The sequence below is a fragment of the Brassica napus genome, chromosome C4, assembly GCF_020379485.1.
Source record: "Brassica napus cultivar Da-Ae chromosome C4, Da-Ae, whole genome shotgun sequence".
In the NCBI taxonomy this organism is placed as follows: domain Eukaryota; kingdom Viridiplantae; phylum Streptophyta; class Magnoliopsida; order Brassicales; family Brassicaceae; genus Brassica; species Brassica napus.
In genome coordinates this window covers 48225191-48248501 of record NC_063447.1, presented here as the reverse complement: position 1 = coordinate 48248501, position 23311 = coordinate 48225191, and the positions used below count along the sequence as shown (strand labels likewise).

The following is a 23311-nucleotide window of genomic DNA, read 5'->3' as shown; positions in this document are numbered from 1 at the left end:
GTTTTCCTTTCCAAAAAATCTTAGCGAAAAGAAAACTTTAAAAACTTATTTAATAAAACATTAACTTAGTACATAAGAAGGTGTGTCATTGACTCGATTATCGTTATTTAACTTTCAATTTAAACTTTTAGGTATAGTATTTTCTCTATCCTTAAGTAAAAAGTTGATAACAATTCATCTATGCACCATAATTAAAAAATAAAAATATGAACTTGCATTTATGTGTGAAAATGAGTTTTTAATTATTAAATAAATCTCACACAACATATAAAAAGAATAATAAAACTATAACAAATTATTTATTATTTTATGTTCTTTATTAAATTAAAACATCAAACAAACGCACAGACTCATATTTAGTATATCAATAAAAATTAAACACAAAGTAATTTTGTTTTGGCATGTGTCGTACATGAACTTGGAGTACGGACATTACGTTCCATATACAGATTTAGAGCATTCTCAACGGTGTGATATTCAAAATGAGTATATGAGCTTTAGAATAATATTCACTCAATTCCTGAAAGTCCGTTCCTGAAAGTAAAAATTTTTAGATTTTTTTGTTTGTTCCACATATATAGATTTTCTATATTGTTAAGGTATTTTTTTATACTTTTGAGAAACATTAATTGAGAATATTTGAATTCATTAAATTTCATTGGTGGAAAGTTTGGGAAAGTGTATAATAAAGTTAAAAATAAATTAAATTATAAATATTTATTAAATTCTTAATAAACGTGAATTCTCTAAAAAATTTATTTTCGGAAACGGAGAGAGTATTATTTTAATGTGTATTTACTGAATAATTATTTTTCCTTTTTAAAAAAGTTTCAAACCACTAAAAACTGACAGATATAATATGGCTAGAAAGTGTATCTTGCAGGTACCTATTTTTCAACCGGGTTCTCTGTCTCTCTTTGATTTTGTATTTCTTTTATATTTTTCCTGACATATATCCAAGAAGAAACTGCACCTTGGAAGTGTTCTTAGACCATGATTATCGGTAAGGGGTCCTTAAGATTTTTTTTTTTTTTTTAAAATAAAATTAAAAAATAAACTAATCGCGGGCCACCGCGTGTCGGTGGGACCCGCAAACAGTGCAAAAACTCTCCAATTACCGATCCTTATTTGGTGATTTTGGAGATTGGTTTTTAAAATTTTTATGGGATCCACGCGTCAGTGAAGTCCACATTTTGTCAAAAACGTCTTTAAGAAACTTGGGATGTTCATGCTTTTAGATCATTTACAAGTTTCCAAATAAGAAAAATATATTATCAGAAAATGATTAAACTTGTTAATTAGCTGTTTACCGTTAATAAATCCAAAAAAATTTCGGATTAATAAGAACTGAACCATACTTATAGAAAATATATTATGTTGCATAATATCCATATGCATATTATTATGACTACAAAATCACCTTAACTAAGAGTATCTCTGACTCATATCTTATGTATAAGAAATGAACTCTAAAAAACATCTATAGTTTTGCTTTAATGTGTTCTTTTATAATATAAATATTACAGTATATTTTTTAATTATAGAAAATGGTTTTCTCTACATTTCTATGTTATAGATGAATATATTAATAGAAAACTCCATATGTATTTTAAAGTTTCTTTATTTTAAAGGGAAAAATAAAAAATGTTATAGATGCCTTACAGTTACAGTTCAGCTTTTCAGCTCAGTTACCATTCTCAGTATGTAATTAACAACATATAAACCAAAGAATATCTAACATGTTTTTCAAAAAATAAAATAAAATGGATTTATATTTTTTTTCCTTTAATAATAGTTACCCTAGAGTTCCAACAAATACTAACAACTAAAATAATAGCCACTTGTGCAAGTAAATATGATAAAGTGGGAGTATACAAATGTGTAACAGTCGTGGACGTGGGGGGGGGGGGGGGGGGGGGGGGGGGGGGGGCAGAAACAGCACCTGAGATTACCAATTCAGAGATGCTTTCGCACGTTCCTCGGCATAGATTCCATACACCTGATCCAATTCTTTAATACAAATTTCTTTTGCTAATACAGAGATTATATATAATTAGCCTTACAGATAATTGTTTGTAAAGGACCAAGCTTAGATGGAAGGGAGAAAAACACCTACTTAGATTATTAATGGATGTGGAGACAAGGGTTTCAAAGTACACGCGTTTGGCATTTCTATAGACCTTGAACTACCTTCTTTTTTTTTTTAACACGAAAAAGATGACACCTTGAACTACCTTCATTACCAACATTTAATTGCAAAACTTAACTTAGCTATTTACAAATTTTTGATAATGATCATCTCTCGACTCTCATTGTATGCCACACCATTGATTAGCTGTTTCAAAAACATTTATCTCTACGTAAGGATAATCCTAGATTTACTAATAATATGTTACGGCTCTGGTTTTGTAGATCGTACCAATGATTTTTATTTCCATGACCATCATGCACCAAACCTTTCATTTATCTGTTGGATAATTCCAATTAACTCGAAGAGTTAACTCGTTAAATTGAAGTTTGATGGATTAGAGAAAAAAGAAAAACATATCGAGTTTACGATTTATGTTTTCGTATTACTATTAGGTTAAGGAGTATTGATATACTAAAAATGAATCTTTGCTACTGTCAAGTTAACAGTGGTAATTGTAATATTTGAGATTCAATCTAGAGGACCAGTTTACTCTTTACTCTTATGAGTTCAATAATAAGCTGAGAAAAAAAGTGGGGTTTTGAAAATTAATTGTGACGCAAGTAACTAGAATACCTAGATGGTTCAAATTCGATTTAAATGAAGCCAGCTTAGGGTTATTAATCGGGTGTCAATGCAAAACTGAACAACTATTCAAGTGCAATGAGGTGCAGTCTAGAACTCAGATCACTCGGCTAGAACAATCCACTATCGTGGTCTTGCTCCCTTTGCAGATCGGTCTTGAATCTTAAGTTCTCACTTGGAACAAGACGCGATAACAAACCTTAGAGACAAGATCTGATTAGTTCACTTAATACCCTAATATCTACTCTCGCTGATTAGGGATACAAAGCTCATTCAATATATGTCAATTTATCTCCTAAGCGGTTAGCTAGGTGATTAAATCAGAAATCGAACATTAAGTGATCAATTCAATGTAAGCAGTAAGAACAATATGAATGAAGAACATATAAGATCACTTATTTGTGTTCAGTTCATGCGGCTAACACTCTACAGCCCTAAGCAAGCTTAGCCTACTACTCAATCATAAAGAAGGATGACACAGACATGGTTTCTGATTAATACTGCATATAAAATAAAGTAGAAAGACAAAGGTTCAGGATGATCTTCTCGTGAGGATGAAGCCTTCTCCCTTACAAGTTGCTTAATCCAAAGAAAATAGTTCTCGGTCTCTTGCAAAACTAGCGTGAGAAAAAGAAATGATAGCATATGCCTTTTTATATGGAGGCGCTGGTGGTAAAGAGATAAGAGAGAGTGGAATCTAGGGCAAACTTCCGGAATACGAAGTTTCCTTAATGATCGGGAACAGTCAGACGCCTTTTCTCTTCGGGAACAACCTTCGGGTTGTTCTAGGTGGCTGTTCCGCATCGAATCCTTCAAAACGACATCTGACTTCCTGAATCTCTTTTCTTTGCTCTTTCACCTGCTCCAAACCTGCAGTGATATCAATTAAACACAAATTAGGACTGAGAATTAGCTCAAAGCACACATATAATGGTATTAAAAACACCATATATCAATTCCCTCAGACTTAGATCCTTGTTTGTCCTCGAACAAGGCCAAGCCTCAAGAACAGGGAGAAAGGTTTGAAAGAGTGGGAACTCGCTTTTCCTGAATAACCATGCTCTTACCACACATCTCTGAACCATACAAGCTGTAGACTTAGACCGCACACCCTTACCAGAACACCCACGATCGCTGTTCGAGAATCAGCTCCATACTCCCTATCTCATACCTGAAAAGGTTGCACTATCGAGACAAAACTCCTTAAACATCAATTAAGAACATCGTGAGCTTCTCTCTACATGCACTATTCATGGTAGACGGGTTGATAAGGAACAGGCTGTTTTATGGTGGAGCTGAGAGTGTTTAGGGGCTATTGTATTTGAGTGTATGCAGGATATCGCGCAAGAGAGGACGGATCTATTGATGTCCACAACCCTTACTCGTTTCTGCTTCACGGATTTGGTTGTTTTCCACTTCGGGTCAATCATATGACTGTTCTCCAGCTCTTGACTTCTTTTCTTATTCCTCAAAAATCGGTACCAACTCCTTGCTCAACCCTTCCCAGTGGCGTGTATCTTCCGAAGTTACCTTCCCCATCTCCATCATAAAATAAATAAAAGCATACCGTATATAAATAACTTTTTTTTTTTGAATAATACTGATGGGGTTTCAAGGGAAAGGTATCGGGGTGAATGTTTTGCAGCCACTGGTGGTCTATCCCTTTGTTTCTCACGGGTCGCCATTGTTCCTCTGGTCAGATCATGCACCCTTGAATGTTCTTCTTATTAGGGCTTGATCTTGTCAACTGTTCTCATTATGCTTGCTCTCTCTTCTCTGAATGTAAGGCATTAACGAGTAAGGGGCTGTGTCAATCCTATCCTCTCCGACATTTTTGCATATATCTGCACATATGACATTGAAAAACAGAGTGCATGAGGGTGAAAATAAAGGCTTAAGTACAAGGTTGGAACTAGCTAAACATGAGCTAGCCACTCAGGATCAGCAAGATTGGTAAAAAGAATAAGAAGCCCTGAGCGTGGGTCTCGTTTCCCTGATCTAGTGCCCATAACAAGAAGAATTTCAGTCAAGATTAGGTTCAAGTTAGGTGGAGTTGAGTCTACCCAGTGTAACCTGATCGGATGAGAGCTTCTGGAGAATCAAATGAGATAAGTCAGAGGGTGTTCCAGGTCCAAGTGTGGGTCTTTCATCACTGCTAAGGTCACTGGATGAGAATGTTAGAGCACGAGGTGGTTAAGAGAATATATCACAAGGTCCTAATTCCCACAAGAGTTTTAGCTGACTCGATTCTAAACTGACTCAATAAAATATCCAAATGACATAAGGACTGACTCAAAAACAAAGAAATAAAGTTTCAACACACAGTGCTTCCCCCAGACTTAATTTACACCATCCCTGGTGTGAAATGAATCTTAGGTCAGCCTAAAATCAACACAAGGCATAAAAATAAAACATAAAAATAAAGAGTTCAGATGGATAGAACAATGGATAGAGAATAGTCCCCGCGGACTCTGTCGGACTCGCCGCTCTCGGCTGGATCAAACGAACGTCTGTTGCGCGAGCGATGAACCTCCTCGGTCGAAGTGCCTGTTCCCATAGGTGCCTTTCCTGGTCGGTGCGATCGTGGAGTCTGCTCTGCTGGAGGCTGTCGCTGGTTACTTCCGCCAATGCAGCCTCCAGTGATGAGATGGAGGATCCTTCACATGAGGCTGTTGTTCTTCTGCTGCGAGTTAATCATCCTGCGTCGGTAAGCCTGATCATCGGTCACATCAGCCAGCTCTCCGAGGTCGTATGACGGTTCAGCTTCTGGGGTGATGTCCTCAACATCTTCCATGTCCGCGTCAGGTGTTGCAGCACGTGGATCAGTGCAAAGGAGCTCAGGTGGAGGGAGGAAGCGTATGTTGTCGAACACGCTGAACTTGGTGATCTCGGGGTGAGGCAGTTTGGTGAACAGCTGGGTACCTGCCTTATAAAAGAAGTTGTAGGTCTCTTCATCACGCATGATATGGCATGCCATAAGGTACTTGATGTCAAGGTACTGAACCTCTTTATTGACGTTGTACTTGCCGAGATCAATGCTGAAATGCTTGAAGAGCGGTGTGAGCAAGCTACCGCTTCTGTCCTTCTTGTTCGAACCGTGCATAAGACACTGCCGCCTCTCGCAGATCATGGTCATGAAGTTGAAACATGGGTTCGTTTTGACCTTTTGAATTGGAATGCCGGACCCAGAAGCTCGGATTTCATCTTCAATACCAGCGTACAGGGTTTGCAGCTCCCCGTTGGTGACCTTCAAGGTTATATCTTTAGCGAACAGAAGGTTTGAGATGATCTTTGCAATGACCCGAAGCACCGAGTTCCTGATTTGCGACTGGTAAGCCTTTCTGGGTGTAAAGTTCCCATTCGCAATGCAATCCCAAAAGGCGTTAGAAGGAGAGAACTTTTTCGCCACCGCTACTCCTTTCTGTTCAGTGGCTGTCTCATAGATCTCATTGAGCTTGCCGAGGGACAAGGAGCAGTACTCTCCATCGGCCATGAAAGAGAATGAGCAGTTGGCGTAGGAGGGTGCATTGGAATCCTCGTACGTGATCGTGGCGGTGGCGAGCACTTGGCGAGCAAGGTCTGGGTAGAGCTCATGTGTTGTATAGCACAGAGGAGCTATCCCTATGGCGTGTAGCGTCTCCAACACGTCCTCGTCGATCCCAAGATCAGCCAGAGTCTCCGCGTGGCAGAAACGAGTGGGTAACATGTCAACCCGGAGGAAGGCGTTGTAACGCGCTGCTGTTCCCTTATCCCATCCCTCGCAGTTGAAGTCCAAGAGCAGTGGGCTGTCGAGATCAATCGGTTCACCCTCTTGTTCACGGGGCCATGGGTAGGTCGCGGAGGTTTGTTGTTGTGCTTGCGGGGGTGGCGTACTGCTCGTGCAGGTCGCTCGCGTTCTCTTAGCTGATTGCTTAGTGCCTGCCATCTGCAAAGCAAACAAAATAAAGCTTTAGTTCTGTTATGCGCATAGAAGAAATGGAATAGAAAAATTTTCATCCCTCCTTATGCAAACCGTAAATTTCCTTGACTCGACAACCAACAAATCGAAACTCAACCCAATAACTCCTTTCAACTATCCACAAACCGAATCCAAACAGTCCTATCAATTGCAAATCGCAAATGTGAAATGAATCATGAGTTCATCTTCTAAATCAACCCTACAGCAAAAGGGAAAATTGAAATCAAGTAGTTAAAAAAGAATCGATCTATGAAGCGGTTAGAATGATGAACTTTGCAAACCGAGTTTTGCGATTTGGATGGGGATTGTCGAGCCACTTACCTGTTGAAAATGGTGAAATGGACTGCAAAAACAGAAAGAACTCGAAATTCCAAATGAGCGAGAAGCAAAAACCACTTAAAATGGATGAAGATCGGAGCTTTGGTGGTTGCTTAAAAATCGCAAGGGTTGGGGAACAGTATACGGCGGAGTGAAAAAGGGGAAAGTGGAAGGGTGGAGCCTTAAATAGGCAAAGCCCTAACTGCCCTTCATTTTTTTTTTTTTTTTGGGTCGGAACACTTACCTGGAACACTTACCTGGAACAGACAATGGGTTGTTCTACCAGAAGAACAGTCCTTTGGTTGTTCTGACTGAAGTGTCCGATTTTTTTTTTCTTGTTTTTGACCTACAAAATAAATCTGAAAATAAATAAAATAGATTATAGAAAACAATGTACACACTAACCAGTGGGTTGCCTCCCACCAAGCGCTTGGTTAAAGTCATTAGCTTGAGTTGGATCAGCCGATCAGGCTGATGGGGGATCGCTTAGGGGAATTTCTTTGCCCTCTGCGATAGTGGAGTCAGCAAGGTAATGCTTTAAGCGCTGCCCGTTCACTACGAACTCGTCTCCTTTTCTGTCCAGTAACACAACAGCTCCGTAGGGTCAAACTTCCTTAACAGTGAAGGGTCCGAACCATCTACACTTCAGCTTGCCTGGGAACAACCTTAGCCTTGAATTGAAAAACAAGACCTTATTGTTGGGTTCGAAACGTCTGACAATGATTCGCTTGTCATGGTAGGCCTTGGTCTTTTCCTTATAAATTTTGGAGCTTTCATAGGCGAGGTGCCTTATCTCTTCCAGCTCATGGATTTGGATCATGCGCCTCTCAGTTGCTGGCTTGATGTCGAAATTCAGTAACTTGACTGCCCATGTAGCCTTGAATTCGAGTTCGACAGGAAGGTGACACGCCTTACCGTAGACCAGGTGATAGGGGTGGTCCCTAGCGGCGTTTTGTTGGCCATTCTGTAGGCCCATAGGGCATCTTCCAGCTTAAGTGACCAGTCCTTTCGTGAGGTGTTGATAGTTTTCTGGAGAATGCTCTTGATCTCCCTGTTGGAAACCTCAACCTGTCCACTTGTCTATGGATGATAAGTGGTCGCCACCTTGTGCCTTACTCCATTCTTCTTTAAGAGACCCTGAAATGCCTTGTTGATGAAGTGTGTTCCACCATCGCTAATGACCATTCGAGGCACTCCAAATCTCGGAAAGATGATGGAGCTGAACATCTTAGTCGCCGCTTTTGAATCATTAGTGGGACTCGCCACTGCTTTTACCCACTTAGATACATAGTCAACGGCGACGAGGATGTACTTGTTCTTGAAGGATGGAGGGAATGGGCCCATGAAATCAACTCCCCAACAGTCGAACACCTCGACCTCTAGAATGTAATTCTGAGGCATCTCATTCCTCTTGCTGATGTTCCCAAGTCGCTGGCATGCATCGCATCTGGCTATGTAGGCGTGAGCATCCCTAAACATAGTTGGCCACCAGAAACCCGCTTGAAGGATTTTGGAAACCGTTTTGAATGTAGCGAAGTGGCCTGCGTAAGAAGAACCATGGCAATGATGTAGGATTCCTGGGATATCTGCCTCTGGAACACACCTTCTGAACAAGCCATCCTTACAATGTCTATACAAGTACGGTTCATCCCAAACATAACGCCTTGCCTCCCTTAAAAATTTCCTCTCGTCGTTTACAGTGAACTTAAGAGGTTGCTTTTCAGCAGCAAAAAAATTCGCAATCTCAGCAAACCACGGGAGGTGAGAGTATTGCTTTTGGATCGCGGCGACTGGCTGTTCCGCGATGCGAGAACAGTCGGGTATCATTCGCAGAGGTTGTTCTGCGAAATGCAGACCAATCGCGTTGACGTGTTCCACTGGGTGTTCTTCATCAAGAGTTGTGTCGTCCTCAATCTTCATTCTGGACAAATGGTCTGCAACCACATTCTCGACCCCTCTCTTATCTTTTATCTCAAGATCGAATTCTTGGAGAAGAAGAATCCATCCCAACAACCTCGGTTTTGCATCTTTCTTTGTGAGCAGGTACTTAAGAGCAGCATGGTCGGTGTGCGCAATGACCTTAGATCCCACCAGGTAGGATCTGAACTTCTCGAATGCAAAAACAATAGCCAGAATTTCCTTCTCAGTCGTAGCGTATCTGCATTGAGCTTCATCCATGGTTTTGCTTGCGTAATAGATTACATGAAGTTTCTTATCTTTGCGCTGCCCAAGGACTGCTCCAACTGCAAAATCGTTGTCATCAGTCATGATTTCAAAAGGGAGATCCCAGTCTGGCGGTTGTACTACAAGCGCGCTGACAAGAGCTCCTTTGATGGTATGGAACGCAGCTAAGCATTCATTGTCGAAATCAAACTTGATCTCCTTGCAGAGAAGTCCTGGATGAACCTTCTGTAAAACCCCGCGTGACCCAGGAAACTCCTGATAGCTTTCACAGTTGTTGGTGGTTGCAAGCTCATCATTACCTCGATCTTTGCCTTATCCACCTCAATGCCTTTCTCGGAGATCTTGTGCCCCCAGAACAAATCCATCCCTGACCATGAAGTGGCACTTTTCCCAATTGAGCACTAGATGTTTCTCCTCACACCTTTTTAGTACCCTGCACAAGTTAGACAAACAGACACTAAATGAGCTTCCATAGACGCTGAAATCGTCCATGAAAACCTCCATAATGTCTTCAATCAGGTCAGTAAAGATTGACATCATGCAGCGCTGAAATGTCGCTGGCGCATTGCACAAGCCGAATGGCATTCTCCTGTAAGCGTACGTTCCATAGGGGCAGGTGAACGTCGTCTTTTCCTGATCGTCTGGATGGATAGGGATCTGAAAGAAACCTGAATAACCATCTAAAAAGCAGTAATATGGGTGGTTAGCCAATATCTAAAGCATTTGATCAATAAAAAGGAGTGGAAAGTGATCCTTTCTGGTTGCTGCATTTAATTTTCTGAAATCAATGCACATGCGATGTCCTGTCACTGTCCTAGTAGGGATCAATTCATTCTTTTCATTTGTGATAACAGTGATCCCACCTTTCTTAGGTACTACATGAACATGGCTAACCCATTTACTATCAGATATGGCATAGATCACACCCGCTTCATGAAGTTTCATAATCTCTTTCTTAACAACATCTTTTAGATTCGGGTTTAACCTTCTCTGATGTTCGATAGAAGTCATTGATTCATCTTCTAGGTGTATTCTATGCATGCATAAATCAGGTGAAATGCCATGTATGCCAGCTAGTGAATATCCTAATGCCTTACGATATTTACTGAGCTCACACAAAAGCAATGCAGTTTCCACATTATTTAGTTCAGCGTTCACAATGACAGGATAAGTGGAATTCGAACCTAAGAAAGTGTACCTGAGCCCCTTGGGAAGGGGTTTTAGCTCAACCTTGGGAGCTTTAAGCTCACTCAAGGGATCATCTGGTTGGTCCGGTGGAACAGGCAAGTTCGGTGTAGGGGTCGCTCCAGCTGGAGTGTTCTCGTCCTTGTTGCTTCTCTCCTCCAGACTTAGACTCGCTACCATTCTTCCCATACTCCTTGCGGAATCAAGCATCTTGGCATACCCGTCTGCATCAATGTTTACGACACTCTGCTCGGCCTCAGCTCTTACTAGTGCAAGCTCAAGTGGGTCTTCTGTAAGAATCTCCTCGATCATTCCTTCGCGAGGTTGCAGCAGGTCAATCCCTTCATCAACCTCAAAGGTCTGCCCATCTAACATCGGCTTTTTTAGTAGTTCATCCATCTCGAATTGCATGACTATGTCCCCAAGATTCAGATCAATCTTCCCTTGTCGCACATCAATGTAGGAATGGTCTTCCCAAGATGAGAGGATCCTTAGACTCTTCTTCCAGCTCTAGAACAACGAAGTCTGCTGGAACAGAGGTGTTTCCGACTTTATTTGGAGATCCTCTAGTATACCAACTGGGGATTTGACTGATCTATCCGCGAACACTAAGGACATCTTAGTTGGTTTGAAATGCGTGTGTCCTAGACGTCGTGCTACAGAGTAAGGCATGAGGTTCACGCTGGATCCATGATCAACCAAGGAGCATGCAAAAACTGTCTTCCCAAACTGGATAGAGAGGACGAACTTGCCGGGGTCTCCTCGCTTCTTTATCTGCATATTCTGAAGCACTGTGCTGCACTCCTTGGAAACTGTCATGAATTCGCTCTTCTCTGATATTTTTCCTGAGATCAATCCCTTCATAAAGCTGCGCATGGAGGGCATCATCTGGATCACATCCATCAAGGGGAGTCGGACGGTTAGGTCCTCCAGCATCTTCCTGCACTTCATCTCCTCTCTATCCTTACGAGTGGCCTTTGCTGGAACATGGTAAGGGACTTTAGGAATGTATTCGCGAGGAGGAACAACCTCTGGGATCGGGCGAACAGCTTCAGCTGGTTGTTCTGGCCCTGGCGAACTTGTTCCAACTGCTGGTTCCGTATTCCTCTCAACTGCCGGGGTATCGGCTGGTAGTTGTTTTGACTCTTTCTGCTTCCCTTTCTCAGCTGTGGTGAACCTCTTGTTCTCCGGCTTGGAAAGTTGTTTTCCGCTCCTCAGTTGAACTGCATTGCACTCCTTAGGATTTTTGTCTGTTTTACCAGGTAGAGTACCTTGCTGCCTCTTGACGCTCTCAGCAGTCTGAGCTATCTGAATGTCCATCTGTCTCATATGGCTCGCGACATTATCGTACTTGGAGCTCAAATCTCTGAACATATGGTTCATTCTGGTATTGATCTCGGTAGTAACCTGGTTCAGAGCTTTCCCATGGAGTTGTTGTCCTTGGAGCAGCTGCTGCAACATGACCTTTGTCTCATCTTGCGGAGCAATGATAGGAGTGGAGGTAGCTGGTTGAGGGTTCTGGTGTTTCTGCATCTGGGGTGTGTTGTTCTGCGGTTAGCTTAGAACATAAGCCCGGGGTTGGTAGTTCTTTTGATACCCGGCATACTGACCTTGGTTACTCTGTGCATGATCAGTTGGTTTATCTTGCTTAGGCCAGAAAAGCTGTTGGTTGTTCCGCACGTTAGGGTTTGGGTGGTAGTTTTTGATCTGCCATCCTTACCCATTCACGTAGCTCACCTCTTGCTGATCGTCCCCTGATAATTCAGCTTCAAACGCCAGGTCACCGGTACTCTTCTCAGGAGTTGCTTCTTCCATTATGAACACTTGGCTTTGGTTTCCCTTAAACAGTTGGTCCACCTTCGCTGCGAGATCATCTATGCTGTTCACACTCTTCGAGCGGTCATGTTCCTTGTTCTTGTTCAGTGAACTTGATGCCATGTTCTCAATCAACGCAAACGCACCAGGTGTGGTTTGAGTCATGAAGTCTCCATTACTAGAAGAGTCAAGGGTGTTTCGGAACTCATAACTCACTCCATCGTAGAACACCTCCAATATATAATCATCATCAAACCCATGGTGTGGGCACTCTCTCTGGTATTCCTTATACCTTTTCCAAGCTTCATGAAAAGGTTCATCAGACTTCTGCTTGAAGTTGGAGATTCTGTGCCGTAGAGCCGCGGTTTTGGACTTTGTGTAGAAGTGGCTCAGGAATGCTGATCGAACCTGGTCCCATGAGGTGAGAGAACCGGTTGGGAGAGATTGCAACCAGCGAGAAACTTTCCCTTCAAGAGAGAATGGGAACAACGTGCATTTGACATAATCTGGTGGCACTCCATTAGAGCGAGAGAAATTGCAGATCCTCTCAAAGGCCTCTATGTGGTCCATTGGAATGTCTGAAGTGAGGCCACTGAACGTGCTCTTATGTACCAGACCTATCAGTGCAGGTTTGATCTCATAATCTTGTCGAGTACAGGGTGGAGGGTTGATGGGGGAGCGGTTAGTAGCGAAGTTCCACGAAAGGTTTCGCTCCCCAATAAAAGCACCACGCTCTTTTCGCGCGGCGTTCACGGCTGCTTGTTCCTGAGCAGCTTGTTGCTGATTTTGGATGGTCTGCTGCATCTGCAACATCTGCTGTTGCTGAGTCTGCATTTGTTGTTGAATGAGTGCCAATGCAGCAGTGAGGTCATATATATTGCCGTGATCACCCATGTTGGTGTCGGTTGTTCTTGGCTGTTGACGGTTCTGTCTTTCTAATCTTGCGAGTTCGTCGTTGGTCAGTTGATGTAGTGGTCCTTGTGCGTTGCTCCGAGTATGTCTACTGGTCATGCACTTGGATCATCTGTTCCAACAAAGAAATAAAGCAAGTTAGATATCTCAGACTAAATATTAAACCGAAAAATAAAGGTAAACGCTTAGTCCCCATCGCAATGGCGCCAAAACTTGATACACTAAAAATGAATCCTTGCTACTGTCAAGTTAACAGTGGTAATTGTAATATTTGAGATTCAATCCAGAGGACCAGTTTACTCTTTACTCTTATGAGTTCAATAATAAGCTGAGAAAAAAGTGGGGTTTTGAGAATTAATTGTGACGCAAGTAACTAGAATACCTAGATGGTTCAAATTTGATTTAAATGAAGCCGGCTTAGGGTTATTAATCGGGTGTCAATGCAAAACTGAACAACTATTCAAGTGCAATGAGGTGCAGTCTAGAACTCAGATCATTCAGCTAGAACAATCCACTATCGTGGTCTTGCTCCCTTTGCAGATCGGTCTTGAATCCTAAGTTCTCACTTGGAACAAGACGCGATAACAAGCCTTAGAGACAAGATCTGATTAGTTCACTTAATACCCTAATATCTACTCTCGCTGATTAGGGATACAAAGCTCATTCAATATATGTCAATTTATCTCCTAAGCGGTTAGCTAGGTGATTAAATCAGAAATCGAACATTAAGTGATCAATTCAATGTAAGCAGTAAGAACAATATGAATGAAGAACATATAAGATCACTTATTTGTGTTCAGTTCATGCGGATAACACCCTACAGTCCTAAGCAAACTTAGCCTACTACTCAATCATAAAGCAGGATGACACAGACATGGTTTCTGAATAATACAACATATAAAATAAAGTAGAATGACAAGGGTTCAGGATGATCTTCTCGTGGGGATGAAGCCTTCTCCCTTACAAGTTGCTTAATCCAAAGAAAACAGTTCTCTGTCTCTTGCAAAACTAGCGTGAGAAAAAGAAATGATAGCATAGGCCTTTTTATATGGAGGCGTTGGTGGTAAAGAGATAAGAGAGAGTGGAATCTAGGGCAAACTTCCAGAATAGGAAGTTTCCTAAATGATGGGGAACAGTCAAACGCTTGTTCTCTTCGGGAACAACCCAAAGGTTGTTCTAGATGGCTGTTCCGCATCGAATCCTTCAAAACGACACCTGACTTCCTGAATCCCTCTTCTTTGCTCTTTCACCTGCTCCAAACCTGGAATGATATCAATTAAACACGAATTAAGACTTAGAATTAGCTCAAAGCACACATATAATGGTATTAAAAACACCATATATCAAGTATCCTAGTCCTATATAAAGAGTTTTCATAGAGAGATGTAACATCAAGAGAAACACATTAATTTTGTTTTGAGAAAATTTTTAAATCTAATAAAAAGAGTTAGTTCTTATAATTATTTGTGTTCTTGCAACTTTAATTGGTATCAGAGCTCCAGGTTGCGAAAATCGTTTACAAGAAGACTTGTAATTTGATCAAAACATGGGAGACGATAACAATTCTCAAGCACGTGATAAAAGTCTTGAGATGAAAAAGGACATACGATGTCTGATGCTATCATCGACCAACTACACTGTATGGTCGATGCGAATGAAAGTTATGCTTTGTTTATACAAAGTTTGGGATACTATTGATCCAGGGAGTGATGACGCAAAGAAGAACAATATGACGATTGCTCTAATCTTTCAATCAGTCCCGGAGGCGCTAATACTTCAGATAGGATAACATGATACATCGAAGAAGATTTTGGAAGCTATTAAATCCCGTAACCTAGGTGCTGATCGCGTGAGAGAAGCAAGGTTACAGACTTTGACGTCTGAGTTCGACAAACTGAAGATATCAGACACATACACGGTAGATGACTGCGCATGAAAACTTCCAGGCTTAGCATCGAGACCAGCAGCGTTAGGAGAGATAATGGAAGAATCGAAGATGGTAAAGAAGTTTTTGAAGGGACTTCCAAGTACAAAGTTTATTCACATCGTAGCTTCGTTAGAACAAGTGTTGGACCAAAATTCAACAGGATTCGAAGACATTGTTGGGAGATTGAAGGCTTTCGAAGAACGCATAAAAGAAGATACCCAAGATGAAGATCAATCGAAGCTAATGTTGGTAAAGAATGATACGCAAGGTCGTGGAAGCCATAACAACTCGCAAGGAAGAGGCAGAGGTAGAGGTTATGGTGGAAGAGGAAGAGGACAAGGAAGGTCTAATGGTTCTGATGGGCATAACAAAGGAGGAGAAGCTTCGGACAAGACCAAGAAGGACTACTCTCAGGTTAAATGCTAGAGATGCGACAAGATGGGGCACTTTGTTTCATATTGTCCTACACGACCCTAGTTTAAGTCTCCGTTTAGGAACGCAGTTTTCACATCTAGGTGATGGATCTCCCATCCATTACTTTCTGCTAACGCCAAGAGTAGTTGTATGGTTCTATCTGAGCAACTGGTGCAGACACTTCGTTAAAGTCTATGCTTTGTTGTTGCACGTAGCCTTTTGCGACTAGCCTTGCTTTGTATTTGATCACTGTTCCATCTGTATTCCTCTTGATCTTATAGACCCACTTTAAACATATCGGTTTCACACCTGTCGGCTTCTTGACGAGCTTCCAGGTCTTGTTTTCTTATGATAGATTCGATCTCTACCTTCATTGCATCGATCCAAGCTTGTATCTCTGCAGCTTAGATGTAACTTTCTGGTTCACCATCTATGGTGAGCAAGAGTCTGCCACCTTCAACTTCAGCTAGTAGGATGTAATCATCGAACCGCTTTGGTTTTCTGATGTTAATCTTGATGTTACATGCTGGTCTTGGTTTGCATCATTGTTCTATGCTACTTGCTCGTGTTCACCTGCGTCTACAACTTCTTCTTCTTTATTGTTTTGTTCTTCATGGTGTTGGTGATCTTGATGCTCATCACCATCTCCTTCTTCTTTAACATCGATATGAGGAAGCTTGAATGATCTTGGTTCTTTTTCCACGTTTGTTGATAGTGTAGAAAAATCCCAACTTTTCTTCTCGTAAAAAATTACATCTCTACTAACAACTACCTTCTTCACGACCGGATCATAGAGCATGTAAGCTTTTGAGACAGGCTCTATTCCTAGGTTGATCCAGCTTCTTGAGATGAGGATCTTTGATTTTTGCGAAAGCTACACATCCAAAGACCTTTAGATGCTCAATATTCGGTTTCTTAACATACAAGCCTTCGTATGGAGTCTTGTTTTCCAAAGCCTTTGTAGCAATGTGGTTTATGAGATACATTGAATGACCTACTGCTTCTCCCCATAGCTGATTAGGAATCTTCATTGCTTTCATCCAGCTCATTGTCATCTCCATTAGTGTTATATTTCTTCTCTCGACCCCACTGTTTTGTTGCGGTGTATACGGTGCGGTGAGATGTCTAGTTACACCGTTTTGTTCACAAAAATGAATGAACTCAGAAGATGTGAACTCTCCTCCTCTATCAGAGCGAAAAGTCTTGAGTTTTAGCTTCGTTTGATTCTCCACGTACTCCTTGAAATTTTTGAACCGATCAAACGCTTCACTCTTCTCTCTTGGCAGCACCGTCCACATATATCTTGAGTAATCATCAATTAAGACGAATACATTTCTATTTTTTCTGGTGTTGGTGATGATATCGGACCGCACAAGTCACTATGTACCAGCTCCAATGCGTGTGTTGCGCGATACTTTGCTTTAGGCGGAAAAGACTTCCGAGTTTGCTTCCCAACTAAGCAGGCGCTGCACACATATTTCTCGTGTATCACCTGAGGCATACCTACTACCATCTCCTTGTCTACCATATTCTTCATGACTCCAAAGTTCACATGTCCTAGCCGTGTATTCCACGTCCATGTAACATCAGTTTCTTGTATTTGAAGACACTTCAGATATTCAACCTCCGTTGGCGTCTTGTACAATCGGTTTGGTGACCTTGAGACTTGTACCAATAGCCTTCCACAGAGATCTTTCAGCATCAGTAAGTCTTCTCTCATATTAACCTCACAACCCATCTCAGTTAATTGTCCAAGACTTATGATATTGTGTTTAAAACTTGGGATGTAGTAGATATCTTTGAGTGCTCTTCTCTCTCTTGTTTTTCCGGTGAACGTGATCAAACTTTTCCCAATAAATCTCGACGTTTGATCCATCACTGAATTTGACTTTACCTCTCACACTTTCGTCTAGTTTAGAGAATAACACTCTCTTGCATGTCATATGGTTACTTGCACCATTGTCAAGAAACCATATATTAGTATTTCCATCCCACTCATCAAATCTTATAGGAAACACTCTTTCTTCGTTGAGGAACACTACTTCGTGCATAAATAATGCATTTGCCTCTTCTGTCTCCGTTAGATTTGTTTCTTACGTAACTCAGGCAGAAGGTTTTGAAGAGAAAGGTAAAGAGAACCACATATCAAACTCAGAAAGCTCTATATGGTTTTACGTCAAGCTCCGAGAGCTTGGAACAGCAAACTCGACAGTGTTCTCAAAGAGATGAAGTTCACGAAGTGCACCAAGGAACATGCGATATTATCAACAAAAAAAAGAGAAGGGGGAGCTTCTGATTATAGCTATATACGTCGATGAGTTGTTTGTAACAGAGACTTCGTTCAACGTTATCAAGCAATTCAAAGATGATATGTCAAGAAGATTTGAGATGTCAGACCTCATGAAGCTTACATACTATCTTGGTATAGAAGTAACGCAAGGAGCTGATGGAATTCGAATCAAGCAAGGAGGATACGCGCAAGGTATACTTGTCAAGACGAAGATAGAGTCATGTAACTATACTCATGTTCCGATGCACAAGAGTTTGAAAATATCAAAGGCAGAGGAGGAGCCTGAGATTGAAGCAACATCGTATCGAAGCACCATATGATGCTTAAGGTATCTTCTTCATACACGACCGGACTTGGCGTTTTCAGTTGGTGTATTAAGCAGATATATGCAGAGTCCAAGAGAGAGTCATGGAGAAGCAGTGAAGCATCTACTACGATACATAAAGGGCACTAAAGAGCATGGTCTCTTCTTCAAACGGAATGGAACAACGGAGATTACAGGTTATAGTGACAACAACCATAACATAGACGTTGATGGTGGAAGAAGCACTACATGGTTTATGTTCTACCTAGGAACATCGCCGATCACCTGGACATCGTGCAAGCAACCCACAGTAGCACTCTCTTCATGTGAGGCAGAGTTCATGGCAGCTACAGAAGCCGCAAAACAAGCAATATGGTTAAAAGAGTTAATGACCGAGATCATGAACAAAGAAGACAAGAAGGTCGTGTCGAAGATTGACAACAAGACAACAATTTCCCTTACCAAGAACTCGGTGTTTCACGGTAGAAGCAAACACATACTCGCGAAGTACCACTTCATTCGAGAATGTGTAGAGTTCGACTTGATCTAAGTTATACACGTACCTGGAGTGGAGCAGAAGGCAGACATACACACTAAACCATTGACGAGGATCAAGTTCGAAGAAATGCGCAAGTTCATCGGAGTTCAGAAGATTAACATACCCACGATTCAAGTTGGAATTAAGGGAGAGAATATTGGATAATTCCAATTAACTTGAGGAGCAAGTTAACTCATTAAAGTGAAGTTTGATGAGTTAATAAAAAAGAAAAACATATCGAGCTTAGGATTTATGTTTCCATATTACTATTAGGTTAACGAGTAGTTTAGTCTTATATAAAGAGTTCTCATAGAGAAATGTAACATCAAGAGAAACACATTGATTTAATTTTGAGAGAATTTTTAAATCTAATAATAAGAGTTAGTTATTATATTTTTTGTGTTTTTGCAATTTTAATTCTATATTTAAATTTCGATTATAAAATAAAGAAACAGGTTACCTTCAGATTTCTTTTCTCTGCCATAAAATGTTGGTTCAGTCTCTAAACTACATATATTATCCGATTTATATATAACAACTATTTAAAAATGGAAAGTATAGTTTTCCAATTTATAAGTCTAGCCTTTAATTATCTCCAGCCTTTTTACTTTAGAAAGTAAGTATCACTAGATTCACTGTCAAAGCTTTTGAAGAGTTTTTGGTTAGACCCAAAAGGGGACAACATGGTGAAGAACCAGTGACCACGTGGGCATCACATATTTTGGTCTCGACCTATCAAATCTCGATTCTCCAACAACATCATAAAATGTTTTAATTTTCTTCTTTTTTTTTGGTTCAATTTTTAATTTTCTTCTTTATATTGATTTTCTAAATGAAACTTATAATAAAAGGGCTACTTGCCAGATGTCAATCATCAGCCGTCAGTGTACTATTCTGATCCTTTTATAGAAAAAAGTGTTTTGGTTTTCCTAAAAAATACTTAATCTATTCCTGAAAATAAAATTTTATAAAGTGTTCACGCTTATTAAGAATTCAATAAATGTTTATAATTTAAATTTTATTTTACTTTATTATATATTTTCCAATAACTTTTTACCAATAAAATTTAATCAATTCAAATATTTTCATTTAATATTTCTTAAAAGTATAAAAAAATACCTTAAACATATAGAAAATCTATCTTTATGGAACAAGTAAAAAATCTAAAACATCTTACTTTCGGGAACGGAGGGAGTAAGAAATAAACACTAGTTAACATGCACCAGGTTGGTTTTATGTCTTCACTTCGTTGAAGTGGTGTGGATGTTATCATTATGAACAGGTGGTTCAAATGAAGTTCTGCTCTCCATAAAGAAGTCCTCTAAGTTGCTTGCTCTCTCTTGTTCAGTTTGTTGCCAAGAGTTCTGGCTAGTTTTAGTTCATTAAAGCTCTGTTCTTTTATCATTGATAGCTGAGTTTGTGTTTTGTAAAAGGAGTGTAGGTGGTTCGTTTAATCTCTGGATGTTTGTATGTCACCCGTGTTTGTTTGGGTTCTTGTTTCCCTCTTGTGGGCTTAGCTTCTGGGGATTTCTTTGTGTTCTGCCGGCTTTAGTATCTCAACCTAGTATATTTTTTAAGTTATCAATGGAAATCAGATGAAAAAAAAAAAAACATGCACCAGGTTATCTTTGGGAAGTATATTTATATATTTCTCACAGTCGACAGATATTATAGGCTTCTTCATCATATTATATAAGGACTACCAGTCATATGTATTTATGTTGAATAATGCCTTGAATCTGTTGGGCCTTAGTCTTTTTTGAGGCCCACTAGTGCTAGGGTTTTGTGGAACACAACTATATATGTCTTGTGCCTCCTCTGAACCTAGTTAGCAGCCGTAGAGAAACTAGATCTGATCATCTTGTAGACAGATCTCTGTAATTCCTCCATCAATAAAATCTCTATTTGCCCGTGGACGTAACCGTTAGGCGTGAACCACGTTAAATCTCTATGTATTTCTTTATTGTTTATCCATCTGTTAATCTCTATCTTCTCACATCCGTCACAACAAACTGGTATCAGAGCTTCGGGTTGAATCTGGTGAGAAGATGTCTGGGATGAATATGAAGATCGACAAGTTTACTCGAAGGAACAGTTTCAGTCTCTGGTAAATCAAGATGAAGGCGTTGCTGAAGCAACAAGGTCTTTGGGCACCGTTGTCAGGGAAGAAAGTTGAACCTGTTACTACTGAGATGGAGGTTACTGAAGAGAAGGCGTATTCAACAATTTTGTTGTGTCTGGCAGATGAGATCATCATCGAAGTTTCCGGTGTTGATGCTGCAGCTGATTTGTGGTCGAAGTTAGAGAGTCTATACATGACAAAGTCTCTGACTAAGAAGCTACTTCTGAAACGACGTCTTTTCGCTCTGAGGATGCAAGAAGGTACACAACTCCAAGATCATCTTGACAGTCTAAATTCCATCTTATTGGATATGAGGAATATTGATGTTAAGGTGGAAGATGAGGATGCGGCACTGATTTTGTTGGTATCACTACCAAACTCCTATGAGAACTTTGTTCAGTCATTCATAGGGAGTAAGGATACAGTGAGTTTAGAGGAAGTCAGGTCAGCACTTCATAGTAGGGAGTTGCTACACAAGGCATCTGGTTCTGGTACAGACGACCAAGCTTCTGGGTTGTTTGTAGGTGGTGGAAAGAACTTTGGAAAAGGCAAGAAGTCAAAAAACAAAAGGTCGTTTTCAAAGGGTCATAAACCAACTGATATTTGCAATTACTGCAAAGAGAAAGGACATTGGAAATCTGATTGTCCTAAGAAGAAGAAGCAGACTGGTTCCGCTGCGGTAGCCGAGAATGAGGCTAAATCTGATGAAGATATTGCGCTGGTTGCTTATGGAAAAACACATCCTAGAGATGTGTGGGTCCTGGACACAGGCGCATCTTATCATATGTGTCCAAGGAGAGAGTGGTTCTCAGAGTATGAGGCAGTGACTGATGGCAAGATCAAGATGGCGAATGACTTTGCTTGCGATATTGCAAGAATCGGTTCTATTAAGCTCAGGACACATGATGATAGAGTCTGCACGTTGATTGGAGTTAGACATGTTCCATCTATGTCCAAGAACTTGATCTCAGTTAGTCTTTTGGATAGCAGAGGTTTCAAGTATTCAGGTGGAGATGGAGTTTTGAGTGTCTACAGAGGTTCAAATGTGATTCTCAGAGGTTTCATTCATGGTACTTTGTATTTGCTGGAAGGTTCTACGGTTTCAAGTTCAGAAAATGTTGCATCTCCAGAGGTTCGCAAGGAAGATATGGACAAGTTGTGGCATATGAGGCTTGGACATATGGGCGAGCGTGGGATGCAGATTCTGTCGAAGCAGGATCTTCTTTGTGGTCATAAGACCAAGAGCCTTGAGTTCTGTGAGCACTGTGTATTTGGGAAGCTGCACAGAAAAAAGTTTCCTAAGGTTGTTCATAAAACAAAAGGCACGCTGGATTACATCCATTCAGATTGTTGGGGTCCCTCCAAGGTGGAGTCGCTGAAGGGTCACAGGTATTTTGTGTCCATGATTAATGACTATTCGAGGAAGACTTGGATAACATTCATGAAGCAAAAAACTGAAGCTTTCAACAGCTTCAAGGAGTGGAATATACTGGTGGAGAATCAAACTGAGAAGAAGATTAAGAGGCTTCGTACTGATAATGGTCTGGAATTCTGTTCAACAGAGTTCAATCAGTTTTGTAAGGATGCAGGGATTGGTAGGCATCATACAATCAGGTATACACCACAGCAGAATGGTGTAGCAGAGAGAATGAACCAGACATTGCTGGAGAGAGCGAGGTGCATGCTTTCTAATGCTGGTTCAGAGAAGAGATTTTGGGTTGAGGCAGTGAACACGGCTTGTTATTTGATCAATCTTGGACCGCATACAGGGATCGAGTGTCGAATACCTAATGAGGTCTGGTCAGGCAGATCTGCTGATTATTCTATTCTGAGAGTCTTTGGTTGCACAGTTTACTATCATGTTAATGAAGGAAAGCTGGAACCAATAGCGAAGAAGGGAGTGTTTATGGGCTATGGAGATGGTGTAAAGGGATACAGAGTTTGGTCTCCATCTGAGAAACGGGTTGTTATGAGCAGGAACGTTGTGTTTGATGAGAGTTATATGTTCCAAGTTTCAGCTGAGTCCATTTCAGAAGCAGAGCAGGAGGATGTTGACAAGCAGGTGGAGCTGCAGGAAGTGCAGTCAGACTACCCAGGATCAACCGATCCAGTGTCAGGGAGCGATCGATCTACGCCAGACACAAGATTGGGCGATGGCAAAGATTTCCGATCGATGTCCGACAACACGAGATCGATCGATCCGCAGGAAGAGAGCGAGCGATCGACGTCTGATGAGCAGTCTCAATCTTCCAATTTTGGAAATCAACGTATTGGGTCTGAAAAACGCAGTATTGCTAAAGACAGACCAAGGAGAGTTGATGTTAGGCCACCATAGAGATATCAGTTTGAAGATATGGTGGGTTATGCACTACAGGTTGCAGAGGAAGTGGACACTTACGAGCCGTCTACTTACAGAGAAGCCATTTCAAGTTATGCATCTGAGAAATGGTTTGCTTCAATGGGAGATGAGATGGAATCTCATGAAAAGAATCACAAATGGGATCTGGTCACACTACCACCTGGGAGAAAAGTTGTGACTTGCAAGTAGATTTATAAGCTAAAAGAAGGTCA

General features: G+C 40.9%; 2 protein-coding genes and 1 non-coding gene across 3 annotated transcripts; 1 reads left to right on the top strand and 2 right to left on the bottom strand.

The window, feature by feature from the left end:
* Positions 1–7653: 7653 nt before the first annotated feature.
* Positions 7654–8025, bottom strand: LOC125586139. The gene has a single exon (XM_048755957.1). It carries the CDS (start codon positions 8023–8025, stop codon positions 7654–7656), a length of 372 nt encoding a protein of 123 aa, XP_048611914.1.
* Positions 8026–10928: 2903 nt separating this feature from the next.
* Positions 10929–11951, bottom strand: LOC125586138. Its single transcript, XM_048755956.1, has one exon. The coding sequence runs from the start codon at positions 11949–11951 to the stop codon at positions 10929–10931; it is 1023 nt and encodes a 340-aa protein (XP_048611913.1).
* Positions 11952–12486: 535 nt separating this feature from the next.
* Positions 12487–12593, top strand: LOC125586729. Its single transcript, XR_007323264.1, has one exon. It is a non-coding gene; the product is annotated as a small nucleolar RNA R71 (small nucleolar RNA).
* Positions 12594–23311: the final 10718 nt, after the last annotated feature.